The 19084-nt window shown below is 47.7% G+C and overlaps 2 protein-coding genes across 4 annotated transcripts in view; both read left to right on the plus strand.

The window, feature by feature from the left end:
• ARIH1 (ariadne RBR E3 ubiquitin protein ligase 1) overlaps nt 1-12564 on the plus strand; it is a 48495-nt gene extending 35931 nt beyond the window's left edge. Inside the window, exons 10-14 of the mRNA XM_042885643.1 lie at nt 6031-6161; nt 6258-6315; nt 7571-7831; nt 8646-8758; nt 10912-12564. Of these exons, the coding sequence (XP_042741577.1) occupies nt 6031-6161; nt 6258-6315; nt 7571-7831; nt 8646-8758; nt 10912-10996 (648 nt within the window). The 3' untranslated portion in view covers nt 10997-12564. The remainder of the gene's footprint in view (nt 1-6030; nt 6162-6257; nt 6316-7570; nt 7832-8645; nt 8759-10911) is intronic.
• A 436-nt stretch (nt 12565-13000) lies between these two features.
• BBS4 (Bardet-Biedl syndrome 4) overlaps nt 13001-19084 on the plus strand; it is a 33301-nt gene continuing 27217 nt past the window's right edge. The window contains exons 1-2 of one of the 3 annotated variants that reach the window (XM_042885818.1): nt 13001-13048; nt 13282-13333. In XM_042885818.1, coding sequence (XP_042741752.1) covers nt 13025-13048; nt 13282-13333 — 76 coding nt within the window. In that variant the 5' untranslated portion in view covers nt 13001-13024. Of the gene's footprint in view, nt 13049-13281; nt 13334-19084 lie in introns of those variants that run through there. The other 2 variants (XM_042885824.1, XM_042885822.1) reach the window with 2 other exon arrangements.

Below are 19084 nucleotides of genomic sequence, written 5' to 3' on the forward strand. Positions count from 1 at the left end.
CTAATTCCTCAGTTCTAGGATTGCTTTTTTTCTGTCACGTGTCATGAAGAACAAACATTAAAATGCGCAATCAGTGCTTGTTTGAAGTGCAGCTGTAGGTGTTACTGCCTTGAATCAGGTTAAATAGGTGTGTTTGTGTGGAAGAGTTGATCGGAGACCCAAAGGAAGCTCAGGTTTCAAGTCTTGGGGCTCCTGTCTGGCACTGGTGGCTTCCCCAAGCAAATCACTGCCTCACTCCAAGTGTGTGAAACATGTTAACACCACCTGTGGCTTGATTCGCCTGTGATAATTTACATCTGCCTTTAAATCCCCTGGGCTGGTCTCTTGAGTTGTTCATTTCCGTTGGGCATCATTCCAGATAGAGCCTGGCAGAACAGCTGTTAGGATTTTATTATGTAAATGTCTTCGTTCCAGCTAGCTCAACTTTGCATGAAACTTCAGCTTGTCTGCATTTGCTCGATTTGGGAGGAATAAAAGCAAGGGTTGGCACAGCAGGGAGGAAACAAAAGAAGCAGATGCCATCGGGGCCAGGAGCAGACCTGGGTCTCGTGGCTGCCAGAGGGGTGGAAGAAGGTGGGGAGGGTGTTAGGAAATGGCTGCTTTGTTTTCTTAGCTCTGTTGTGTAACTGGTCAATGGTATTGTTTGCAGCGGCGCTGTTTCTTTCTGGGGCTGGCTGCATGTTTTTCATTGAGCTGGAATGTTGTATTATGCAGAAACACCCATCGGTGAAATGCACAGTTAACAGACTGCACAGTTTCAGCATGATTTTGCTTTTTTCTGTTTCATGGGTTGATATTTGTGTGGTCCCTGCTTGGAGGCTGAATATTGCTCAATAAAATGAACGTGGCTTTTTCTGGGAATAATGTGCTCAGAGATGAACTGTAGCTCCAGAACTAAATCACGTTTATTCAAAGTTTGCTTGGTCTTCAGATATTGCCTATGCTAAACCTGAGGAAGAAGAGCCAAATCACTTGGGAGGGGTTGAGTATGCATGCTGCTTTTTTAGCCTTGGGGCCCAAATATTTGGAGTATTGCCATGTAGCAGCCTTATTTTTCTTGTGATTAAGCCTTGGGGCTCAGGTGAGCATCTGCTGCCCTCAGGGTGTTTCTGGTCCTGGCTTTAAAAGCTCTCCATCCCATCGTTTTAAAACCAGCATCTAGACTTTGCCATCGAGGAGCCATGCTAATGGCATTTAAAGCATAGCTCAGAAGTAGGATTGAATGTGAGCAGTAATATCTGTCTTTGTGGGAAACACCCATCCAGAGGATGGTGAGCAGAGGAAATGAATGTGGCCAAGCCGTGTTGGCATCAGCCCAGCTTATCTGTTACTTCCTGCAGTCTGGTGTCAGTGGCAAAAGATGTTGCCCTTGAACACCCCTGTCTAAGTTACTTCCTCGAGATGTAAGAAAATGCTTTGGATCTCAGGTGCATTGAGTTTCTTCGCTTTGAAAAACCTAGAAGGGGATTGGATCAGATACCGTCAGACACTATTTTCAGTTGCTCCTGCTGTCTCAATTTCTGGCATTTTTCAAGTTCTCTGAGCATGGCCCTGAGCTGCAGTCCTATCCTTTGTGGGCTCTGTTCAGGGAAGAACGCTCCCCAGCTTATCGTGGTAGAGGTGCAACCAAAAACACCAATCTTCTTGGAATGCACGTGCTTGAAGTCTGGGTAATGCTTTGCAACAGGGGGACATGAGATAGCTTTATTCCACCTTGCTCTGGGAGGAGGAAACATCAAGCAGCTGTTGTATGAGAGAGTAGAAAAGTGAGCTGAGTTGATCTCTGTTCACAAACTGGAGTGAAGCGACGCTTTTTCTGGTGAGTTTTGTGCAGTGATCTGAATGAGAAATGAGTTTGAGGAGCAAGTTTTGTGGTCTCCAGTAGGAGTTGGATATTGCATGGTTGGTTCTTAGGAGGCCTCTATGCTATTTAACTTGCCTACACAAAAGATAGCAGCTCTTGCAGTAGCATGGGGTGCAGTCGGTGGCCTTGTACAAAGATGAGCTGTGTTCACGTGTGAGATCTGTAAACTAAATTAAAATTGAAGCCAATACAACTGTTATCAAGCCTTTAATTCTCAATCTTTTTCAGACAAAAGGGTTGAATTGTTCAAGGTTTTGTGCGTTTCTTTTTCTCGCTTTGTTACACAGACTTGTTCTTAAATAGTTGCTTTATTGGATAAGGCTGGCAGCTTTCTGGTGCTGTGTGGTTTCTGTGGCTTTGGGAACAAAGAAACCATGCAGATCAACTACGGTTGAACCTTCAAAGGATGAATGAAGAAAAACACAATTTGGATTTGTGTGTGTATTTTAGGCTCGTAAAGTGTATCAGGACTGCCTGAAAGGAGCCTAGGAGGAAGAAGGGGAGCAAAATCGCTGGAACAAGGGTTTGGAAGTGGATTTGTCTGTATTAGTCTTTCAGTATCTTTGAGTATTAAGAGAGAAGAAGAAAGATGTTAACAATCTGGTATTCACCCAAGGCACTTTTTTTTTGTTGCAAAATTAAATTGATGGTAATGAAAGTTGTTGATCTGATACTACAAGTGCCCCTGCCTTACTGCTTTTGGCTCCATCTCATTCTCTTCTGGGCTAGACAAGACCTGAACATCTAATGTGTAAAGCAAGCAGTTTTTTCTTCCTCCTTCACAAAAACTATTGGGCTTTTTTACCCTCCAAGAGAGATTGTAATGGCACGAACCCATTTCTCTTTTCAGGTCACTTTTAATGCCTCAGCACATAGTCTCACTGTACTTTGTGGAAGTCCTGCATTTGTTCTAACGCGGCAGAATCCTGGCTGCCAGCTGATCCTCCCTGGGTACCAGCAACTAACTTTGTTCTTCCATTTCTCACCAGCATGATGTTGTGCCAGAACCACAAACAGCATTTGCCCCAAGATGTCACAGTGCCATCTTTCCTCTCACATGAGCAGGTGTTGAAAGTACCCTGCTTTGCTCCCTGATTCTAGGTGCTGTCACACTGTACGGTTTTGTACTAACTGTAATTAATCAGTAGTGGATTTAGTTGAAGTGCTTCATGAAATCTGTGTGGCACTGAGGATTCATCTTTTAGGGGAGGTTACAGGCAAACGCGTTGCTGGCGGAGCAGCTGATGAGCACCACTTGCCTCTGGGAGCCCTGGAGAAGGCTGATCTTTTTGCCTGCACTGACCTAAGAAATATGTTTCTATTTAGCCTTTGTTTGCAAAGTGCCTTGTGGTGTTCTATGAACATGCAGCTTTTTGTGACAAAACAGAGATTGTTCTCCTTTGCTAGGTTTGCTTGGGCTGTTGTTTTGAAGTTCAGTGTGCGAGCGTAACACCAAATTGTTTGGGGTGGAACGATGTGAATGAAGTCACTTCTGCATCATGGTATGATAGATAATGTGCAGAATAATCTGCTGGTTGAGTAATTTGATTTGCTGGCTGTGACTTTGCTGCATGGCTGTAACTCTCAGTAAGATCTGCCCTCCTTTTCCTCCTTGTGTATAGATCTCCCTCACTCGTTTCATTATTGGCTTGAGTGGTTGCTGCTCTTTTCTTTCTGCTGCTGTTCAGACTTTCTTTTGCGTGTTCTTCTCATGGCTTTTCCTTAATTTTTAATTATGTTCAACTACGATGAGCTCATCAAGCTGGGATTTTCACAACTGCGACAGGTTAAGCTAAACTTGAGTCCTGGTGTTTGTGCAGGACTGGAAGAGTGAGAGGGGCTTCCTGGAGGAGTCAAGCAGGCAGTGTACTGGTACTGTCTCTTCTGTGGAAACCATTTTTTGACTGAAGCTCACAAAACTGGATTAATTAATTAGGAGCAAGCTTACCTGACTGGACCTTCATCTTACAGACAGTCCAGTGGAACTGGTGTGAGAGGGCTTGCAAAGGAGCTACTCTGCTTCATTTACTGTTTGTAGCCAAATAAGCATTAGTGGTAGGAAAGAAAGCAGGGCTGGATTGTTTTCCTTTTGTGCTTGCTTGCTGCTCAAACCTATCAGAGCACCAAGGCAAAAAAAGCCCTGGACCAAACAAAATAACCAACCAGCTTGCGTGCGGCGTATTTCAAAGCACAAGAACAAGAGTAACTGCAAAGAAGCCTTCATCAGGCTCCTGCAAGTGCTCTGCTCCCAGATTTGGGGAATCTCATCTACGTGAGAAGCCCAGGTTAGGAACTGGACTTAGTCCTTTTGCAAGCTGCAGATGGGATGGAGCGCTGCTGTTCTCTCCTGGCAGGATGGCTGGGAGAGCAGCACTCTCCAATCAAGAGCCCTAATAGCGTTATGGCTCCCTTCAGAGGAATGGCTGTGCCCTTCTTCAGGAAAACCTTGTTGGTTGTGTGATGTCATGTGCTTCTGCTGCCCAGTCCTTCATTCTTCCTCTTCAAAAGCAGACAGAAGGAGCAGAGCAAGGCTTGGAAAAGACAGAAATGAAATCATCATTGAAGAGAGGGGGAATCACTCACTGTTTTGTGTTGAAAAGCCCCTTTGGATGTCATCTTGCTCAGCCCTTCAACTCAAATATAGGCTAACCTCAATGTTAGGTCAGGCTGTACTTACGAGACTTGAGTTTTGCAAGAAGGAAAAGTAGCTCAGCACACTTGAACTGTGTGGGCCAAAAAAGAAGTTGTGATCTTTCATGCGAACCTCTTCTCCCTTGCCCATCTTCCCCTTGTAACATATTTGTCCTTTGGGATGAGTCACTTCTGATCCGTGTTGGACTCTTGCTCCTTTTGAGTTATTTTCTGAGCACTTCTCAGTGTGCAAATTCCACTGTCCCTTACAGCACCAAGAGGCAAGGTTGTATGCAAATCTTGCTCGTGGTGATACCTGAGACACCTGGAGTGAGAGTACAGGGATCGGTTGGATTGTGTCCTATATAAAAGTAGCAGTTGCAGACTGATGTGTGTTAGTTACCTCCTTTACTGAGAATGATCAATACTGAATGTTGGAATAGGAAATCGTGCTCACAGTGTCTGCTCTGGTTAGCAAAAGGTAATGATGTGTTCCTGACTGGTGCATCTGCATTATGTTACTGTGAATAAAGTGCTGCAGGGGCAGGTGGCAGAAGAGCTGGACTGTCTTCCTTTGCTTGTGGGGGCAGCACAGGGATTTCTTTTTTTTTTTTTTTTTTTTTTTTTTTTTTTTTTGCTGTTCAGCCTTTGTGTATTCAGTAGGATAAAGAGAAATCTTTTCTTTTTAGTGTGCTACTTGAGTTGAATACTGTTTTAGGAAGTGGCTGCGCTCTGCAGATCTATGAGAGGGATATTTTAAAATAAAAACAACCTATTCCCCAAAGATTTCACTGTGCAGTGCTGCTCTTTGATGTGTCCTCCTACTTGGCAGAGGCCTCATACCTGGAAAGGAAGCCCCACGTGGGCTTCTGTAGAAAAGTCTTCAGTGAGCTGTCACGTGAAGAGGAGAAAAGGAGCCTGACAGGAGGTGTAGAAATGCCGCAGGAGGAGGATTGTCTTTTTAGCTGACAGAAGCTTCTTTGAAGCACAATAGATTCTTGCTGCTAGTTTTTGGATACTTCTGGGATGACATTTTACAACTGCAGGTGTCTCAGATTGATAGCAGCGTGGTACCAGCTCACTGTTAAGCTTGTTTCAGGCTTGAGTGCTGCAGTGAACCAAACAGTTGACAGTGAGGAAAGCCAGATGCCTTCCCCTGGGCAATTATGGATCATCAATCAATACTACTGTAATTTTGGAGAAGGTTGTGAAAATAACCCATCCAGTTTACTGCTAGGGATGTGCAATAGCAGTGTAGATGAAATGTGTTGCTCCTTAGAGGTTTAGGTTTTTTTTTTCTTTTTTGGTTTGCTATCTGGTAGCTCTGAGTTTTGGTATTAAAGACGTGACTTGGAAGAAGAATTTAATGATCAAAGGGGAAAAGGAAATTGGGTATTTCACTTGATATGCCATTTCTTGCTGCTATGGGAACCCTTCTAACTTTAGGAGGTGGTTAAGGGGTACCATGCCTAAAAGCCCCGGCGCTAAACCTGTTTTGCTTCCCCTGCTAACTGTACTTTGTGTACTGTCAACAGGAATGCCCAAAATGCCACGTCACCATTGAGAAGGACGGGGGCTGCAACCACATGGTCTGTCGGAACCAGAACTGCAAAGCTGAGTTCTGCTGGGTGTGTCTGGGCCCCTGGGAGCCTCATGGATCTGCCTGGTGAGTTTGGAAGTGGGCCTTGTGGGGAGGTGAGGAAGCCGTGAGAAAAAGAGCATTTGTTTGAACTGGAGTCCGGCGTCTTTGTCCCTGTTACAGGTACAACTGCAATCGTTACAACGAGGATGATGCAAAGGCAGCAAGGGATGCGCAGGAGGTGAGTCCATAACCTTTGGTGGTAAGGGAAATCAACTCGGTGCTGTTCTTTCGGGCTGTCTCTAAACAGACATCAGCCCCAAGGAATTTCCTGAATTTGGGCATGAATCCAGAAGGCACCAGCAGCTTTGAATTCTTGCCTTGTGTAAGGTTCAAAATCACTTTAGCCCATTTTAAAGAGCGTGGTAACTCAGCTGTTATCTGTCGTGCTGCCTTGTCTATTTCATAGCAGCTCTTTGCATGAAGTCATCTTACTGCAGATCAGACAGCAATCCCAGCACCCTTTGGAAAATGCTCTTTGCTGCAGAGTTCTTAATGCTAATCCTGAAGTGTTTAAGCACAGCAGACTTTAAGTTATACAGCATAGACTTCAGTTATTCCACTAATTATACTTGGAGACCTGACGTAAGGAGAAATTGAGAGCGAAGCTGCAGCTACATTGAACTGCTTTGTGAATATGGCTAGCACAGCCAAAACCCCTGCTAACTTTTAATGGGGAGGAATTGCGTGCTGTGTGCTGCAGCTTGCAGAAATCATTTCCTGCACCTCTGTCAAAGTACCGTTACAGCCAAGAACCCAAGTATTTCCTGCAGCCCCACCTCCTGCAGATAGGACGGCTTGGCCTGACGCGTGCTGCCCTTGTACAGACTCTGTGCAAGTTGAACCATGCCCATGTTGTCCTTGTTCTCAGCTGATCTGTCAGTGAGAAGAAAATGAGATTAATGATCGCGTATTGAGTCATCTTGGATCTCTTGTACTGCATAGCACGTGGCATCTTCCCCTGCCTTGTAATCGACGTGCCTAGGCAACCTAAGGTTGCCCTCTTAACACAACCACCATAAATGTTTAATTAGAGTTCCTTAATAGCCAAAAAAGGAAAATCTGCTTCTGGCTGTTTGTCATGACACTGGAAGCATTTAAGCCCTCGTAACTTGAGATGGGAGGCTGAAATTAAAAACTTCAGGCTCCAGCAGTGTGATTCTAATTATTTTTGAGGCTGGGAGTGAAGATGCTGCAGCTGTGCTGGGAAGTTCACCACATGACAGCAAGCTGCAATGGGTCTGGCCCCTCCTCTGGGCACAGAATGGGGGTTAACAGTACTGCACATTGTTGGCCAGCAAGAGGAGTGGAAACTGCTTTGGCGAGGAAGCTTCTTCTTAGTGTCAGGAAGAGCCTTGTGGAGGGCTTACTTCTCTCGCAGCCATTACTTTGTTTTAACTATTTGTTTTCTTTCTTCCTAATGGGAATTAACACAGAGATCCAGAGCAGCCCTGCAGAGGTACCTGTTCTACTGCAACCGCTATATGAACCACATGCAGAGCCTGCGCTTTGAGCACAAGCTCTATGCTCAGGTGAAGCAGAAGATGGAGGAAATGCAGCAGCACAACATGTCGTGGATTGAGGTGCAGTTCCTGAAGAAAGCAGTCGACGTCCTCTGCCAGTGTCGTGCCACACTCATGTACACTTACGTCTTTGCCTTCTACCTCAAAAAGAATAATCAGTCCATTATCTTTGAGGTAGGAGCAAACGTGGTTCCCAGGAGCTCAGATAACAAAGATGAGTGAAATAGGGGTTTTCAGTTTGGAGAAATGGTTCTCTCCATTTGCATGGAAGTTTTCTGAATTTTCTGTCTGCAGTACAGCAGCCCTGCGAGGCATTGTGTAGGTGCTCTGCTGGCAGAGGAGGCGGAGCTGCAAGTTGCCACACTCTGAAATAAGAAAAAGGATCAAAGTTCTGGCTTTGAACTGGCAAAGAATGCACAAAAGCTGAAAGCTGGTGTTTTGCATTTCTCTGGTCTCTTTCTAAGGGCATTATCATTAAAATTGCACTTGGAGATTTAAATGATCTGCTTTGCAGGTGAAACTGTTAGCTGTTTGATTTGAAACAATCCTTTGCTGGTGCACAACCCAAGCAGAAGGCTTCTGGGCTGTGTGCAGAACTACTGAGCAGCAGTCCAAGCTGTGCTCTGATGCTGCAGTGCTTGTACTAGGAGTCAGCAGAGGCTTTGCCAATGCTGAAGATAAACAAATACACAAGGGACACAATGGGAGATAATTTGGCCTGTACCACACTGTACTGCTAGTAAGGAAAAGACTTTTCAGGCTTGCCAAGGTATTCCAGATTGAGAAAGACATAAGACTTGCTGGTAAATACACAGATTCTGTTCTGACCAAAGGATGAAATTTCTGCTCTTTCATTCATGGTTCTCAGACCAGGTTACCTGAATATTATGCAGTTTCACTCATCCTGTTTTTTCTTTCATTTGGACTGATGAAAGAAATTTCTTCCTCCTAAAAAATGCTTTTTTTTTTTCTTCTCCCGTCTTTGCAGAATAACCAAGCAGACTTAGAGAATGCTACAGAGGTGCTTTCTGGGTACCTTGAGCGAGATATCTCCCAAGATTCGCTGCAAGACATAAAGCAGAAAGTACAGGATAAGTACAGGTTTGTTCCTGAACAGCTATCTCAAAGCTGCCCTTCCTACTGTATTGTCATCCATTGTGGTATGCTGTGGTGTGGCGCCTCGCCAAGTTGGCCTTTTCTCCAGTCATGTCCCTGGGAAGCTGCGTGGTGTCAGCCTCCTGCTGTGCTTTGGGATCCTCTGCCTGCCCCTGAGCCACAGCAGAGCAGTGCGCTGTGCCAGCCCCTGACATCTGGTGACCAAAAGCAGTGGCTCTCCACGCACTGCACAGAAGGAGCGCTGAGGAGTGGCCAGGGCTGAGACAGACCTGCGCAGGCAGGTCTAGGGAGAAACAAGGAGTGACTTTGTTGTTCCCAACCCACAATTTTGGCCTAGGTCAAGTTGCTGTAATAAAGCAGTCAGCTCTTTCCATTGTCTGTTGAGTCTGCTTGCACAGCACGTCCCTTGAGCAAAAAGCGAGTGCAGAAAAGCTGTACTGAGGAAAAGGGAGAGAACTCAGGAAGAGAGCAGGAGAGCGAGGGCCCAGGTGATACAAGTGCCAGTGCTCTTTGTAGTCCTGGGGGAATTGCTTTTGCGCAGTGGAAAAATACAAAGATGTAAAATGCGAATGAGTCACAGGATTATGACTTCTTTTTTTTTAGGCGTTTTGCCAAAGTCACCAAATTTCTTGCATCTAACTTGGGGAAGAACTGTGCCCAAGTAGCGTAAGCTGTAGTGATGAAGGGGGCGTGAGGACTGGAAGCAGCCATTAGCCTGCAGTGGGCCAGTAGGCCGTTCTGCTGTGCGGGCTGGCAGCACTGGACAAGGCTCACAGGAGGCATTTGATAAGTGGCCATTAGGCCGGGTTGGCTGTTTGCTTTAGGTCCTGTGAAACTGAATGCTCTTCTAGGAATGATTACATCTATCCAGAAGAAATTAGAGTGTGATATAGCTTGAATTGCCTGAAAACAGCATCCCAAGCCTGCCTTCTTATTTCTGGAAAGCCCGTGCATATCTGTCAAGCCTGTGCAGGTCCCAGTTAACTCATTTGGTCACGTCTTAATCATGTCCTGCACAGTGCTCTTTGTGTACTGCTTATGGAGTAACGATGCAAGATTGGAACCAAGGATGTTACTGAGGTGGGCAGGTGGGGTTTAAAGAACTGGGAAGCTCATCTGCTTTACAAAAGCTCTTCTGGAAAGCAGGATTAAACCCCCATCACTACAAAGGAACTGAAGTTGGGAAAGCAGGAACTGTTGCACGTTGGCTATCACATGCTTTGTTAAATCAATGGGACTCTGTGTGTGATGGCTTGTGTTGCAGCAGCTGACGGCAAGGGGAAGAGACAGAGCAGTTCTGTGCACATAAATCTGCCCCATCTGATCAGGTACTAAGCAGTGTTAGAGCTTACAAACTAGCAGTGTTAGAGCTGCTCATTTATAGTTTGCTCCTGGAGCCTGAATACTTTCAATGTTTTTTCTGCTTTTATCTTTTTAGTTGGCTATCGCACTCGAAATGAATATGGCATCTTTTGATATGTTCCTATGAAATCCCTTTTCCTCACTATCATTCTTTCTGGTAGGACTGTACCTAAATCTGGAATCAGTTTATTTGCAGCTGTATCAGTTGAAACGAGTGTAGGTGTAAAGAGTTTGCAAGGCACTGGAGTTAGGGGGTGAAGCTTCTTTTGCAGCCAGGCCAGTCCCCTTCCTGTAGTCTGCTCTCAGTGCTTGGCCACATCCATTGGGAACCAAGCAGGGTCAGCATTCCCAAGATTTGGCCCGGCCTGCTCTGGGTTTGTCGTGCGCCAGCTCTCCTCTGAGCGCGCTCTCTCATTTCAGGTGTCAGTGCTAAACTGTGCTTTGGCTTTTTCCAACTGGCAGCTGCCACTTCTTCATTTTTCAGTTATTAAAGCTCTATTATTCAGTTATTTCTCAGCTCTAGGGACTTCGGGGATGCTTTTGCATGGGGAAACTGTCTAAATTTGCATGATGTTTTTTCAACCAGGGACCTGGAGCGAGTGACTGGAGTAACTGAAGTCTTAATTAGCGCTGTTAACTGGCTACAACTATAAAGCCCTTCTCAGGGGATACCCCCTTTTGGAAGCAAGGCTTAATTTAGGTTTGCATTACTCAACACTGGGAAAGAACTGTGCCTCCTAACCTGCTTTCTCTGTGCTGTTCCCCCTCTGCTGCAGATACTGCGAGAGTCGACGAAGGGTTTTGTTGCAGCACGTGCATGAAGGCTATGAGAAGGACCTGTGGGAGTACATTGAGGACTGAGAGTGGCCCCGCATTAAACGAACTCTGAAACTTTTACCATCTAGAGCGCTCATGCGATTAAAAAAACACACACAAGGCACTGCGCCTGTTACACCGCTGGTCTGTAGAACCGGGATTCTGTTTTGTTAACGGAAAATTTAAGTAAATTATATTGTAATAAAAAAAAAAAGGTAGATAAACCATTGTACAACAGTATTCTAGGCGGCCAATAAGAGTGTGACAGACTCACTAAAAAAAAAAAAAAACCAACAAAAAAAAAAGCAACCCTCCAACTTTAACTTGTAACGTAGCTTCATTTTCCAAGCCGACTCCTTTTTCTTTTCTATCTTTCTTTTCCTGTGTGTAGTACAGATGAAATTTAAACAGTTTCTTGACACTGCTTTTCATGTCCAAACCAGCCATTTTGATGTACTTTGGTAAGGGGGATGCCTCCTGCCCCCCTCCTCCTCTCTACCCCCCCCTCCCCCCCCAGTACATGGATGAATGTTGATTGGCTCCTTGTAAAGATGACTTTTTGGGGAGGGGAGGAGGGGGGTACACAGCAAGGAAAAAAAACTTTGTATATGACTTTTAAAACAGGAAAAAAAAAAAAAAAAGAGGACAACACAGTATTTTTCAAAGTTGTATATAGCGCATATGCATGGACAAAGAGCAAGCGTGGCACGTGTTTGCATAATGTTTAATTACAAAAAAAATATTTATTCTTTAAAAATCTTCAAGATTATGTCTATTTGCTGTGCATTTTCTTTCAGTTTGATTTTTCTTTTATTTTTTTTTTTCCTCTTGTTCTGTTTTCCCTGGGATGGGGTGGGGGAAGCATGTGCTGGCGGAGTGACTTATTTTTGAAGGCGTTCACCAGAGAAGCTGGAGTTCTCCTCTTCATGCAGTTCCTTTACGTCCGTCGTTTTGTGCCCGTTGCTGGTGACGGACCCGTCCCCCTCAGCTCCTGGCACTCGGTATCCAGGTGTGCATTGCATTCATGAAGAGTGTATGTTGTGATTCAGGATGCTTTGCCTTTTTTTTTTTTTTCCCTTCCCCACACTGGTACTGCTTGACCTGCCCCAGCTCTGCTGTTCCCATCCACGCACACAGGATGCTCTCGGCCTGGAGGAGCTGTGTGTGTGTGTGTGTGTGTGTGCGTAGAGTTGTTTTCTTATTTCTCCAAACTCCGAGGCGGGAAAAGGAGGGGTATTTTGCACCACTTCTCCAAAGACTATGGCAAGATTTCAGCTGTGGATCTCCTCTCCCATCCCCTCTCATCTGTCCAACGGAGCGTTCCTTGCTGTTCAGTTTCACTTACGTTATAAGAGTCGTAAACATTGAAAAGAAGAGATGATGGAATTGTCTTTGTGTTTGTTTTGGGCTCAGTTACCGGGCGCGGTGTCCCGGCCGCTATTTAACACTCCATCTAGCGCAGTAGAAATTGAAATCGAGGGGGTATTTTTCAATTCAAAGGGGAAAGAACTAATGAGCTAGCTGCTGAGTCCATTTTTATGATTTCTGTAACAAGAGCTATGTTAAAGTAAACGATTGGTGGTGGTTTTATTAAATCTACTCCTGTATAGGAACTCCTCCTGTGGTATTTTTCGCCAGGCCTCGAGCTCTGTGCGGCCTCCGGGGGGAGGAGGGGCCGAGGGCGGCTCCGCAGGGCAGGGCCGGCTCCGGGGAACGCCCGCAGCGCCGCCATGTTGCGCCGCGACCCGCGCCGCCCTTCTGCCGTCGGAGCGGCGCCGGGCGAGGGGGGCGGGCGGGGCTGCGGGGCTCCCCGCGCCGGTTGGACGCTCCCCGGCAGCGCGGCGGAGCGCGTGAGGGCGGGGCTCGATGGAGGAAACCGCCGTCGTGTTGAGTGCGGGCGGGCCTTAGCGCGGTCCTGATCGCAGCCGTGAACCGACGGCCGCCCGGCCTCCGCGCGCTGCTTGGCGGCTGCCCGCCCCGCCCCGCCCCGCCCCTCCCGGCGCCGCCCACCGCTCCCCTCACGGCCGCGCCTTCCCGCCCCGTCACCGCGGCAACCGCGCTCCTCCCGCCGCCATGGCGGAGCCGCAGGCCGGGCCGGTGAGCTGAGGGGAGGGAAGGAGGGTGGGCTGCGTTGGGGGCGCATTCGTTTTGCCTCTGTTCGTTTTATTTCTCTTCGCTTTGCCTCTGCGTTCGCTTTATTGCCCCCTGCCCGCCTCTCCCCCCCCCCCCCAAAAAAAAATCTTCGCCGAGTAGCCGAACTTGTCGTTGAGAGCGGCGGGAATCGCTGGGGGCCGTGCCGCCCTGCTAACGCCGCGCTTCTCTCTCCTCAGGTTTCTTCGTCGGCAGCGGTGGCGGGACCGCCAAAGCCCCATCCTAAAAGAGGTTGGTTTTCAGATTTGGTTGTTCTTCTCGGGCTGGTTGGTCGTAAGATTTCTTTTAGAAGAAGTCTAGCAAGGATCCAGTGCTCTGTGGGAAAAATGAGGCAAGCGCCGCGTAGAATCATGGGATGGCTCGGGTTGGGACGGACCGCAAGGATCGCGGAGCTGCACTCGGGCTGCCCGGGGCCGCCCGCGTCCTGGTCGCCTCCAGGGATGGGGCACCCGCAGCTCTGGGCAGCAGTGCCAGCGCCTCGCCGCCTCTGTGCCCGCAGTGTTCTCCTCACACCTCACCTCAGTGTCCTCTGTTAGTTTAAAGCCGTTCCCGCTCGTCCCATCTGTTGCTGTCTGCCATGCGCACAAAGCCGCTCTCCCTCCTGTTTTGAGCTCCCCTCAAGTCCTGGAAGGCCGCACTGAGGTCTCCCCGCAGCCTTCTCTTGCCCAGGCTGAACACCCCCAGCTCCTCAGCCGTCTCCATAGCAGAGGTGCTGCAGCCCTGGCAGCATCTCCGTGCCTCCTCTGCCCCGCTCCAGCAGCTCCGCACGCTTCCTGCGCTGGGGGCCCCAGGCCTGGGCGCAGCACCGCAGCTGGGGCCTCACGAGAGCAGAGCAGAGGGGACGGTCCCCTCCCTGCCGCTGCCACCCCTCTGTTGGTGCGGCTCAGGATGCCGGTGGCTTTCCGGCCCCCAATGGACGCTGCTGCCTCGTCTGTGGCTTTCATCCACCAGAGGTACTTTTTATAGGGTCTGTGCAATCACTAGCTTGGTGCTGTTGCTGGCTACTTATTGTATGTACAGAATGCTTCTTGCAACCAGAGACGCTTTGTTTTATTGCATACGTATTTCTTGGGTTGTTAATGGATTTGAACGTCATTTATCTTTTTAAATAAAGAGTGGCTTTGTACTTTCAGGTTCTGTTGATACTTGCATCTATCCACACAATGTCTTACTGTAAAAATGATCTTGAGAAACTAACATCACATGCTGTTGATATTCCACATTTGCATTTCCAAAGTTACGAAGTAAAAGGGATGTATGAGTGAGATCAAACAGTCAGGTTGGGACATAGCTATCATTTGCTATGTTATTTTCTTATTTAAGATGTTGTTCTGAAATTTGGGTTGAATCTGAACTGGAACAGTAACAATTTCAGTTACCGTTTCAAAAAGTCTGACTAAGTCCTGGTATTTTGTAAGGGGTCTCCTAGAGCCCACTGAGCTGTGCTCACTCTCCTCATGCAGATCTGCTCAATATAGAGACCAGTGTACCTGCCTGGGGGAGATTTGGCTTTTGTAGATTTCCCTTCCTCCCGCGTCCTTCCTTTTGGGGTGGCCATGCTAACTGTGCACAGCCCTCGTTTCACCTAACTTTGTCAGCTTGCCTCTGGTGCATTGCCTGGAGTTGAGAAGGGACTGCTTTTGCTTCAGGCCTGAACTCAAGTGAAAACAGACTTTGGTTTTATCTCCACTACCAACTCCTTTGGGGTAAGGGCGGCTGTTATGTTTTCCCTGGAGGCACTGATTGACTCCACAGCGAGATGGTTTGTCTCCATCCTTCTCCATACAGATGATGACTCTGGGCCCCTCATCCCCAGTAACCCCACATCATTACCTGTGATGTTTGCAGGCTGGGAGGCTGTGCCTTCTGCCTGTTTTTTTTCAGCACACTGTGTGCCTTCAGATCTCTAAGGCAGCTACAAGACTGATGGTGTTTGCCAGGTGATGGGCTATCACCGCCATGCTATTTCCTGGCTCTATTAAGTCAACTCTGCATAATTCATGAGTGAATGGAATAGCTGAGAAAGAAAGATGGGGCCATCAACCGCACAGACAAGCAGTAGGGGTGTGCTGCGTGGAAGCTGCCTTCCCTCTGTCTGCGTGCTTGTTAAACCATCAAGGCTTCCTGCCTTTAAATGTGCAGGTTTAGTATTGATCGTCTGGGAGGGCGAGATGAGACAGTTGTGACTTTCTTAACAGGAGCATTTTGCAGATCTTGCTGTTTGATGAAGCATTACTTGCTCGTCGCTGTTGTTGAGGAGCTTTCTGTCATAATTTGGCATTTTGCATTGCAAGCCTGAAACTGAGCTGGATGCTTTTTTAATGCCACCAGCACTTGTTGGGGTTTTAAGGCCGCGTGGAAGAATTGCTCTGTCCCCTTCACCACCCAATGTTCTTCCACCATCCTTGATTTGGCATCAATGTTCATACAGCTGTGTGCCAGAGGGGAACAGCTAGTAAATGGAATTCAGTTCTTAGTGTCCCTGGGTCTCCCTGGATTGCCAGTGTGATTCTTTGGTCAGAAGTAACAATGACAAAGACAAAAAAAGAAATCTAGCTTGGAACTTGTGTAATTATGTCAGCATGCCAAGGTGAATGCGGGCATCTCCAGTACGTGGGGCAGCCGTGGCAGTTCTTAAATGAAAGGGTTTGGGGACCTTTGCCATTAAGTATTTGACTGCACTGCCTTCTGTGCAGTGGGCAAAAGCTGGTCTGAGCTGCTGGTTAATCCCTGGGAAATGAGGGCAGCAGCAAGATCTGCCATAGGGAGTGATGTAACAGTGTCCTGTGCCTGTAAGTGTGCTGCTGCGGCTGTGTCAGAAAGGAGGAGAAACAGTGAATAAAAGCAATGCTGTGTGTTCTGTGGGGAGTTTGGCTTCTCTAACCTGTGGCTGTTTTTTTTTTTTTCTTCCTTTTTTTTTTAAGAAGATTATTTCTAGGATTTCTTGTTGAATCTCTCTTCCTACATCACGCCTTGAAGGAGCCAGGCAGATCTGTGTCTGTTGTTTTTGTGCAGAAGAGCGCTGCTAAATTTACTCTAAACTGACATTTCGGAGCACTGAATGGTAATTTTCTTTGCAGCAATTTGCCTTTTTAACTTGCACTGTATTTTCAGGAGGGATGCAAGAGAGATTCTGAAGGCAGCATGAGCACAAGCGAGTTGATGAGATACAAAGTCGCTGTGATGTGGCAGCGTATGGCCCTCTGCAAAAGGTTTGGTGCAGATTGAGTTTGTGCCTGAGCGGAACACGTGTTACAATAACCACTGACAGCACTGTACCCAAACGGGGCAGAGTGTGGCTGCTGGACTCCTAACTGGAATTGTCACTGTGGGGAGTCCAGGCCGGTGCAGCTGCCTGTGTTTGCACTAGGTAGCAGAGAGGGCTGAAATAGCTGCTTCTGAAAACGGTTCAGATTTGCAAGAAGTAATTTGAGTGACAAACTGCAGATGTGCGTTTGGTCTGTCGGTGGAAGGATTGAAGGCAAACCCCTGCGAGTGCCTTGCTGTGGCACTTGGGGACGGTCGTTACTCAGCGAGTGACACACTGATAGCTGAGACCATTCATTATTTTGTCCTTTACCTCCGCGGGGAGAGCCGCTCAGAAAGGCAATTCCTTTTGTTGCTACATCAAGATCGCAGCTCTCCCTCTGTTGATATTTTGTCCCCAAGCAGTGGGTCAGGGAATAAAGGGAGCTCTGTTCCCTGAAGCAGTGCAGAGTTAGCATCAGCCTGCCGAGGTGGGGTTTGAATCTCCTGGCTGCATTTTAAATTCATCGGGTATTTTCCAAAAGGCTTTACTGGTTTGGATTGAACTGGTCTGGATGTGTCTCCCATCCTTCCTCTTTCCTTTTGCCACGCAGGCAGCCGAGTCAGCTTGCACTGATAGCGCTGTGGTGGAGAAAGCTCTTCTGTATGGCTGATCTGTTGGGGGATATAGCTTGAATTTATCTCGTTGTGTCATGAAAAATTCTATTTAGAAAGGCAGTTCTGTGCTCTTGTGTTAGCTTAGTAATGGTTCAGCGTTGAGTGGGGCAATTTTTAATGCGTTTGGATTTCTACACAAATCTTAGGTTTTGTGAGATACGGTGGTGGCTTTTTCATAGTGAGATAAAAGGAATAAGTAGAAAGGTCGAATATAATAAACACACAGCAGCAAAATAGAGTGTGCTTGGGGTCACTGGAATAACGAGGCCCTTCAGGCTGTGAAGAAGGAGGATCCCAAATGGCTGCCACCCACCTCTGTGCTCACCCAGGGCACAGGCAGGTTGGTAATTTCCACAGAATCACAGAATTGCAGGGGTTGGAAGGGACCTCCAGAGATCATCAAGTCCAACCCCCTGCCAAAGCAGGTTCCCTACAGCAGGTCGCACAGGTCAGCATCCAGGCAGGTCTTGAACATCTCCAGAGAAGGAGACTCCACCACCTCCCTGGGCAGCCTGTTCCAGTGCTCTGTCCCAATTTCCACAGATAAACTGTTCCCTTTGTGAGCTGCAGAGGCATTGGCAGGGATTGGGTGTTCTTCCCTGTCCTGGGCGGTGGGATGGTTTTTGGATGTGTGGCAGGTATGATTTTTCTGGTTTACAGGAAGGAATTCTGATTAGCTGCGACCCTTGGCCAAGCGCTTCGGCTTCGTTTTTTCTCATTTATCAGCCAGTGGATTGCTTTAATCCGAAGTGAAGCTACGTGAGTGCTGCAGGTTTCCAGTTTGCGATGCGTTTGGAGGCGCGAAGTGCAAACTGCTGTTTGAATGCATCCGTGGCGCTGCGCTGCTGGGGATGGCGGGGCGGAGCAGAGGGGAGGGGCGCCGTGCGCCCCGCTCAGCTCTGCCTGCGGGGCGTTTCAGCGGCTCATCGCTTCGCATCACGGCGCTTCTGCACAGCCCGCAGCTCTACGGCTGCTGCAGGGCTCGGGAGGCTTCGTCTCCTTTGCTGTCCTAGGTGGGTTCCTCTTCTGTCTTGTGTAATTACAGTGTCACCAGCCGGAATGTGTAGTGGGCCTCCAAAAGGGAGGAGGTGAGTCATAGAATGGCTTGGGTTGGAAGGGACCTCAGAGCTCACCCGGTTCTGACTGCGTGCAGCTCTGATGTTACTGCAGAGGAAGGTGCTGACCCACGGTTAAAGCGGTGGTGAGGTGGGCTTCTCACTGGTAACACGTGGGTGCTCAGGGTCCCTGTGTAAGTGACAGCCAGGTTTGATTTAGACCTGGCTGTTGGGAGTAAATCAGCAGAGGTGGGAAGCGTGTGTTTTAAAGCTGTGGTTTCAGCCCGTTCCTTTGTGCTCTTTTACCACTCAGAAAACCAAGGTGTGGACAGATGACAAAGATGCTGCGTTTCTGCATCTCTCCAGTGTGGTTTCCGTTGTTTCACTGGATTTTGGAATACTCTCAAGTGATGTTTATTATTCTTGTCCAGCTGAATCCCACAGCAGCATTCTGCTCAAGCACTGATAATGCTGTCCTTTTCCTGTAGGTACTCATCCTTGAGGATGAAGATAAAGGCAGCGGGTTCCAACAACAAATAATTGCAGGTGCCACTTCCATGGGCAGTAGAATTCCCTTTGCCTGGTACTGACTCTTGTTGGGAAGTGCTCACGATGCTCTCAAAGTGTGACTGTTGGTTAAGAAATAACTATAGCATGTGCAGAAATAGACAGAAGTCTTCAATGAGCTGTGCTGTGGATGCATCTTGCTTTGTCCCCAGGCAGCTGACACAGATAGCTGCTGGGCATCCCTCCTGCTCCTGCCTGTGTGCTGAGGGCAGGCCGTGGTGGTCCCTGATGAGCAGGCATTGCGCACTGCTGGCTGGGCAGTTCCAAATTCCTGATGGGTTTTCTTGAATCAATATGAATGGGTTTTCTTCAGTCAATATCAATGCATTCCCTGAGCCAGCTTCAGAGCTGCCTTTGAACTGCTCAGAATGAAACTACCCGAGGAATCCAGATAAAAAATTAAGGATACTTCTGACTGTGTCAGAAAGAAAGTGTT

The sequence above is a fragment of the Lagopus leucura genome, unplaced genomic scaffold, assembly GCF_019238085.1.
Source record: "Lagopus leucura isolate 7727_CA_CO unplaced genomic scaffold, USGS_WTPT01 Super-Scaffold_100052, whole genome shotgun sequence".
Taxonomy (NCBI): domain Eukaryota; kingdom Metazoa; phylum Chordata; class Aves; order Galliformes; family Phasianidae; genus Lagopus; species Lagopus leucura.